Source organism: Oryzias melastigma, linkage group LG4, assembly GCF_002922805.2.
Source record: "Oryzias melastigma strain HK-1 linkage group LG4, ASM292280v2, whole genome shotgun sequence".
Lineage (NCBI taxonomy): Eukaryota > Metazoa > Chordata > Actinopteri > Beloniformes > Adrianichthyidae > Oryzias > Oryzias melastigma.
In genome coordinates this window covers 23,843,298-23,852,135 of record NC_050515.1, presented here as the reverse complement: position 1 = coordinate 23,852,135, position 8,838 = coordinate 23,843,298, and the positions used below count along the sequence as shown (strand labels likewise).

The following is an 8,838-nucleotide window of genomic DNA, read 5'->3' as shown; positions in this document are numbered from 1 at the left end:
TTTGTTCAGAACACAAACACAAAATGAGGAACACAGAGCCCCAAAAGCAAAGTTACACACATTTCCAGAAGAATAAAACGTGCAGGGACAACAGAGAGAGCCGAAATGCTGTACAGTTTTGGCTCCGCCCCTACCTTCACCTGATAATCCTCATGGCACTCACCTTTTGCCTCTTTAAAGATTTAAAGACACATTTTACAATGTTTATAAGTCACATAAAGTTTGTTTCAAGGTCTTCTGTCTTCGAGGTTCTTCTTCAGTGGGGATTGGACGGATTAGTCCTCCACAGGTGAAGCAAATTTACCTGAACTACGACCGTTTTCAGGTGAGGGTGAAGCTAAATCTGATGAATGAGTCACAAATACACAGCGTAGACAGAATACAGGGGCAGCAATGACACGTCTTTATCCGACAGTTGAAGACCAGAGTTTCTCTTGCTGAACGGCATTTTTCTGCCGCAGTTTTTCAACCCACTAATTCAAAATACAACAAACCATGACAAGCATGTTTAATAAAATCTGAATGAAAACTGTACATTTAAAAGGAAAATAAAAAAAAGTATTATAATTTTATTTAAATGAATGAATTAGTAGTAATAATAAAAAAATAAATAAAAAAATAAATAATAAAATAAATAATATTGATGAATAAATGAGTTTTTATTTTTTTATTTTTATGTATTGTGACAGTAAGTCCTTTGCATTTTTTTATTTTACCAACCTTATAATTTAACCACTTTTATTTCTGTCAAATGTATTTAAAAAAAAAGACTCCAGTTTTTTAAGCTACCAATCACAAGCACATTCATTTTATTTTCCAAGCTCCAATTAATGGTCATCATCCCAACAATGGTGTCTAACTGATTGCTTTGTTGTCTTTGCTCCATTTGTTTTACTTTCCAAAGCGTGTCTTTCCTCCTGAATCGTTTGTGTCACACAAGATGACGTTCCGGCAGGATAATACATTTCCTCAGTCTCGGTTGGCTTGTTTCAAAAAGCCACAGGAGGTTAAATCACATTGGAGAGAACAAATATAGAACAATAAAAAGCTGTTGAATGATGACGGGACGGCGACCTTTTACCGCTCGTGCTGTCTGTTTGCAGCTTTGCCTCTTCTGTTGGACTTTAATGGTTTTTGTCTTTGGACTTTGTTAAAAATAAAGTCTGGATTAGATGCTTCAGATGATATTTAGAGAGCTCTATGAATGGTGAAGCGATCATGAGGTGGATGCTAGGAGAATCGGCTTTGGCTGATGAAAACAATTTGCAGAAATACATTTATTTTTATCTTCATAAGGTTTTCTCTTTTCATCATCCCTTTAACTTATTTCAGAATGGGGTTTTTTCAAAGAAAAAAATAGCATTTTTACATCATGATGATGGAAGTGCACGAGGCAGCTTCCACAACGTGCACGTAAGCGGAGAAGCTGACCTAAGCAGGGCCCTCTACATTGATGGACGTGACGGTAGCCATGAAGCAGCGCTGGAAAAGCCGGTCGGGGTCGGGGTTTGGCTGCTGGTTGTCACAGTCCAGCTTGGCCCTCACAAAGTGTTTCTTGAGGCCGTGAGGTCCAGTCGGGGTGCTGCTGTGACTGAGACCGGTTCCTGGAGGACTGTAGGCTGAACCTGAAAGACAGAAAACTTACACTGAGAATCACACAGCACACACAAGTTCTCCATAACGTTCTCCTTGTCTTCTCCAGACTCTTTCACGTCTATCACAGGTGCTCAGGGTGAACCTGCTCTTGTCTGTGAAAAGTACAGGGCGCCAGAGATGCATGACAGCGGACAATGATGACTGTTTAGTTGCTTAAAGTTCAAAGCAACATATCTACCCTCACAGGACTGTACCTGTGGTGACTATTCAGTTCTAGTTTTAGTTATGTTTGGGTGTGGTTGTTGGATGAACAAGTTATAAACCACCTAGGGTGGTCAAACCAACCAACCAACCAACTTACCCACAATCAATCAATCAATCAATCAATCAATCAATTAACCAACCAACCAATCAATTCATCAATGTGTCTCCTGAAGGTCACCGCAGAGAAAAGTTTAAGTCTATTAGGTTTTCTGACATCCTTTACTTGGTGAAAACTAACCTAAATCTGCACAATGTTAGAACACTACAGAACACTTCATTGAGATCATTTATGGATGCTGTGCATGATCTTCTTTGGATCCCTCTCACTCCATGAGACACCAGCTGTGTCCAAATAAAAGTCCAACAAAAGTCAGATCAAGAAAGTCTACTCTGCACCCCAGTCCTATTCTTCATACATTTCTTGTTATTGAGCCACTGTTCCTGTTCTCTTTCCTTATTTTTTTATTTATTTACTTTTTATCTTGCACTGTTCCTGTTCTCTTTCCAGCCACACATCATAAACATGTCTGGTGGTTTTTAATGAATTAATCATCTGACTTGGAATTCTTATTTAATCTCCCATCTATTTAGCAACCCAATCCAACCTTGCTTTGCTTCCAGCATGACAAAGATGTACATAGAGGCAACAAGCAGCTGGAACAGGGGATGAGTGTTGCCAAAAACCTTGATTGGTGATTTTTTATCGGCTAAGCTTTCTCATCTCCTTGTCTGTCAAGCTTTGGCCCGTCAACACCTCTTCTGCTGCCTTCACTCAACTTTGAGGAAAATCCAGAGGGGACAAAAGCTTGAATACAACCTCAGCAACAGCTATTAATCATTCATGGTTTCTCTAAATCCGGTTGACAGAGAACAGAACCACAGAATCAAATGTAGCCACCAAACTCAACATGTCTGATGGATCTGGTTGCTATTTGGATGGGAATGATGGGGGTGATAATTATTTTATTAAACATCTAGTCGACGCCTGCAAGTAAAACACATGGACTGACATTATTAGCTTCTCTAGTTTGTCAGCAGAAATCTATTTAGTGTAGACAGTTGTACATCATGACAGTTCTGAAATAGCCTTGTTTTTTTTTTTTTTCCTAGAGACCGGAATGGCTCAGAATGTGTATGCAGTTAAGGAAGTTTCACAAAAGTCTTTCTTCCAGATCCAAGATCCACAATCTAGTGATGCAATGCCTACCAACCAACCCGTCCATTCATTTTCTAAACCTGCTATATCCCGTTTTGGGTCACGGAGTTGCAGTACTGGCTAATGCTGGCACACTGTGGACAGGTCACCAGTCTGTCGCAGGGCGACTGGTGCAAGAACCCTTCAGATGTACTCTCCATCAGCCTGTTTGTGATGTACTTCTAGGGTCTAAAACTGAATTTGTGTTCTTTCAGTTTGAGTTTTGGAAAGAATACCATCCTGCTACTAAATCCCAGTGCCAGCACTACTCTCATGATGTCTCCGTGTCATCTCTGTCAGAATCCAGTGTGTCTGCATTCACAGCTCAGGCATCGCCTACATTTTTATTCCAACCTTTATACATCCAAAACATATTCCTGAAAGGAATTCTATTTCCTCTTTAGGAGAAATCCCAGTTAGCTTAGTATACTTCACAGAGGAATGAATCTGCTCACAGAAGGAAAACATTTGTTCTCTTGTGGCTGCCTTGGATTTCATGGCACTGTAAGTAAGGAGGCTGTACTACATTTGTAACATAAATACTGCCTTTGATCTTACTATTTATTGAGTTTTCTTTTTCTTCTTTTTTTGGCCATGTGTTGTTAATGGTCTAAAATAGAAAGGATGAGACAATATTTTTATTTGATGTTCAAAGAAGCTTCAAGTATCTTGTGGGTCCATTTACTTTATAAAGGATGGTATATTAAGCTCTTCCATTTACTGTATTTCAGACAAAAAATAAGATATAAGATATTTTAAGAAGATATTTTAGGAAAAAGGTAATAATAAGTGAGTAATAGCTATTTATTTCTCAATAGAAGTTTCTGGTGGAAGTCAGGAAAGCTTATCTTTATTGGGTTCTGGTCCTATGAACCATGTCATTGGTCCACATGACCGGTCCACATAACCCACTCAAAACAAAAGAAAAACTTGTGAAACAAGTTAGAGAGTGACACTGTCTTTTAGCTTCTTACTTGATTTGGTTTTATGTCCTTGATTTGAATGTATGACTTTATGATCACACATCTGGTCCAAATGCCAGGAGTGCTGTAGAGCTGGATGGCTTTAGGCACATATTCCTTTGCCTGATGATTCAGTTCTGTTAGTTCTTTAACTTCAGAGGAGTTACTCCAGTTTGAGCTGAAATTTCGTCCCACATATCTGACTGTGAACACACAGAGCCTTGCTGCAGCACTGGCATTTCAGTGTCCAGTTCCATTTCTTCCTTTCTTCTTATTTTTCAGCCTCAAGTCTATATTATTTCCTTTGTTTCCTGTTTAGAGCAGCAGCCTTTTCCATCAGCCCTTCTTTGCCTGCCATAGCTTTATTACAGGCTGATGAATGACATGATCCAGATTGTGTTGGCTTGACCTCTTGCGTAATAATTTTGATGCACTGCCTTCAGGATTAAGACTGTCAGTACGCTCGTTTTCATCGCCATTGACTTCAACATCCCCACATTCCTTTTCATTTATGCACTTCATTCACGTAAGCACCATTTGCAGCTTTTAACTGGGTGTTTTGCATTAAAGATGCATATTTAAACCTTTTCAGATCTTGTTTGATGGCAGAACCGTTTGGAAGCGATAAACAAGCTTCTCTTTCTGCCTGTATTTTGCAGGCTTGTTAGAATGTTTTACTCCTTTCTGTTTGAAGTAACACCTTTTGAGGATCTTCTTTCACGTTCGATTCCTGCGGCGCTGGTTTCAGCGTTATCAAAATCCATTTCATTCATGAAGCTGTGAAGCAATAATTGTTACATCCTGCTGGGCCCTTTAACATTCGGTGAGGCCATCGCTCTTTAATTTGCCACAAAACGGAAAATATGTTGATACAATCCCTTGCAGGACTTCCACACTCTGTCCTATAAAAAGAACAAATTAATGAGTAAATCTTAAGCAGTTCACACATTGGCAATCAAATCTAGAGAAGCCAGAGACTGCAGCACACCTGAACTCTGCTCCAATGTTTTTAATTCAAAAGGACTGAACACACCGGGGGACACTTGAATGGTTTGGTTTCTAAGATCTTTTCTGGTGTGGAGTCACAGGAAAGAGAGGGAAGTGTTAAGTCTTTGCTTTGATATAGCAACACATTTTCATCCCCAAGTCGTCACATATTGACGTTTGTTGAAGCTCCCTTTCGTGTCAGTTTTTGATGTTTTGGGTGTCCCTAACTCGTAATTTTTTGACATGCTGGCTATTCGTAAGATCAATGCAGTACTGGATGCGAAATGGTCCTTGGGATGCATCCGGTACCGGTATCCAAACCCAGTACCTGTACCCCAACCTTACTGGTACTGGTTCGCGCCCGGTACTTCATCTGTTACCGGTTCGGGTCCGGGACCGCAACTGGTGTGGTCAGGGTACCAGTACCAAGTTTACTGGTGCACTACGTGTTGCGGTACTGGATCTGTCCTGGTTCACGGCCCGGAGGTTGGAGACCCATAATTTAATGGGAACAGCCAGTACGTCATAAAAAAACAACAAGTTGGGATCACCAAAAGCGTCAAAAAGTGACCCGAGGGGTCCTTAACCAAACGTCAATGTGTGACCACCTGGGAGTGAGAATGTGTTGGGTATACAAATAAATAGCACGGGATGGCATCTTTGCCATGGCCATGGTACCTTTAGGTGCTGGCTTCCTCCAGTGTCACAGTAGTCTGGATTTTCCAAGATACAACAAGATGGTTCTCAGACATCATTGCAGAACAGGAAGTCCTTGACTACTCTCTTTACACCCCATAATGTCTGGCTACGGCGGCCATTTGGTCCAGTTGTTCTGCTCCAAACATGAAGCCTTTTCCGACTGAAAAAAACTCACCAAATATGTCTAGTCTGAATACACCATTAAATAAACAATAAACTTGTGCTGAGTTAAGGTTCCAAACTTTGTTTTATGGCTTTACTTTATTTTAACACAACATTTTATTCTGATCTGCTTGTTTGCTTTTGTAAAAAACTTTAAAATCTTCATAATTAAGGACATTTTCTTGATTGACAGGTGGGTTGGTTTAACAAAAAGTAACTTATTTTGTCATTTGCCCAATTTCATAAGATTGTTCAGTTTGGTGGAAATATTTCCCATCAATATGGTTGACCTGCTTCAGGCTGTTTTATTTTTCACTGTGGGTGACCTTAGTCTGGAATTTCATAGGCTGTCTAAGTCTCAGCCACATAATTTACAAGCACTTAGGCACTGACTGCTTCCTCATTTGAACCATTTCGATGTGCCACATCTGTTGACAGATCTTTATTTCCACTACGCTTGTCACCTTGTCAATCTACGGAGGTCACAAATGAAAAGAATAAAAAAGGAAATTGGCTTCAAAACAACACATATTTCACAGAAACTATGACGATTTTAATGAAAGGTGTGATGCATTTCTGTTTATGGTGCTATGAGATTATTTTAGTTATCAATTATTATTAAAACAACAAATATTATTTAAAAAATTGATTATAGGAGTAAATACAAAAAATGTTTTGTTACATTTAAATAAGAATTTATTCTGTTTTCAAGAGAAACTCTACACCTCTACAAACCTAAGACCGTAATGGATGGACGGCCCTGAGGAAGACCCAGGACACACTGGGGGGACTACGCCTCTCGGCTGGCCGGGGAACTCCTCCCCCCAAGGGGAGCTAAAGGAAGTGGTAGAGGAGAAGGAAGTCTGGACGATGGATGGACGGACGGATGGATAAATGGACAAATGGATGGATGGACAAATTGATAGATGGGTGGATGGATAAATGGGTGGAAGAATGGATGGATGAATAGATGGGTGGATGGATGAACAGACATATGGATGGATTAATGGACAGATGGATGGATGAATGAATAGATGAATGGATGGATGAATGGATGGGTGGACAAATTGAAGGATGGATGATAAATGGACAGATGGATAGATGAATGGACAGATGGATGGATGGACGGATGAACAGATGAATGTATGGATGAATAGATGGATGGATGGATGGATGGATAAATTGACTGATGGATGGACGGATGAATAGATGAATGGATGGATGAATAGATGGATGGATGGATGGATGGATGGATGGATGGATGGATGGATGGAAGGGTGAATGGATGAAAAGACAGACGGATTGATGAATGGACAGATGGATGGATGGACGGATGAATAGATGAATGGATGGATGAATAGATGGATGGATGGATGGACAAATTGACGGATGGATGGATAAATGGACAGACGTATAGATGAATGGACAGATGGATGGATGGACGGATGAATAGATGAATGGATGGATGAATGGATGGATGGATGGATGGATGGATGGATGGATGGAACTTTAATTGATCCCACAATGGGGAACCAGATTTGTTACCATAGCTCAAAAACAAGATAATAGTAAAAAAAAAAAAAATCAAATAATAACAGATAATTTCACCAAAATACAATAAATAACACAATCAAGTGTCTAGAGCCAAAAGCATGAGGCATAGAATCAAATAGCAGATGGTTTTTATTTCACCTGGTATTGTGAGGCTGTTTCTAATTTTCCAAAAACACAATTTAAAAATAATGTTGTCCAACGCTGATATATTCAGACACCAAAGTTTAGGATAGATGTTAGAAACAGAGCAATATTAAAGATATAGAGAGAGCTTCAGGCTGATGCTGTTAACAAAACCGCTTCGAGATCAAAGGATCAAGAAGAGCTCTGGAGCAGAAAGAGACGCACTGGCGGGTATAAAAATCACGAGTCCGATTGGCTTTCTAGGAAAGGCTTTCTAAAGGACAAAAAAAGCTTGAAGAGAGCATAGAAAAGTAAGATAAAGCTTTTAGGCTGTGCAGTCTGACAGCTTAGAGAGAGAGAAAAAGAAGCTGAGGTTCATGGCAGAAAAATAACACCTTGCCAGCATCAAAACATGGTGACGGTGAGCTTTCCTACATATTTTTGAGCACTGAAAACATGAATATAGTCATCAAAAACCAACAAAAAAGGTGGAATTTTAATGTTATTTTCTGTCGTTGATAGGGTGACTTTTTAACTTCCACCCAGGCCCTGCAGAGGAAGTATGACTGTTTTCACTACTTCTTGTAGTTTTTCAGAAATGTTTATTATCATGCAATGTCCTCTTTGAATGACAAAAGAAATTAATAAAATGTTTCCTAAAATCTTGGCTTGATAATACATATTTTGTTGTTTCTTTGTCTGCAATATGATGATGTCGTATAAAGATCTGAATCCTGTAAACACGCCTGTGGAACGAACCTGTGCTGCAGACCAGAGAAAGAAAAGAGCACAGACAGAGCGGCTGATTTATTTTCTCATTACGCTAACAGTGCAAAAAACCCACACAATTGAAGGACTGGATTATTAAAACATTTGTTTCCATTTAGTGTATAAATTGACCCTTCTGCGTCAGGAATGTCAAAATCGATTAGTAGATTTTGAATAAATAATTAGTCAAAAATTCTCAGCTATTCTTTAAAAACGTCCACAGTAGTGAGCATTTTTAAAAAAGTGGTTTATAAGGCTTTAATAATACTTCAGCCTTTCATGAAACCACTTAGCTCAGGGATGATACACACAATTTTTGCGCCCATGAAATTTTTGCGGGTTTTGAGCAGATAAGCAAAATGGTTGCTCTGACAAAGCCAGGTTTTCCTGACATTTAAATGTCAGAGACATACGGATAAAAATGGCTTTTCCATGCCTCGTCCACCTTTACATCGATTCCCTGCAGAAAGTCAAACCAAGAGGATGTGGTTGTGTAAAAAAAAAAAAGTTTTATATATATATATATAT

The 8,838-nt window shown here is 39.3% G+C and overlaps 1 protein-coding gene across 1 annotated transcript in view; it reads right to left on the bottom strand.

Moving 5' to 3' along the window:
- Positions 1-1,280: 1,280 nt before the first annotated feature.
- LOC112150615 (protein shisa-like-2A) overlaps positions 1,281-8,838 on the bottom strand; it is a 14,436-nt gene continuing 6,878 nt past the window's right edge. The window contains exon 3 of the mRNA XM_024279033.2: positions 1,281-1,625. Coding sequence (XP_024134801.1) covers positions 1,432-1,625 — 194 coding nt within the window. The 3' untranslated portion in view covers positions 1,281-1,431. The remainder of the gene's footprint in view (positions 1,626-8,838) is intronic.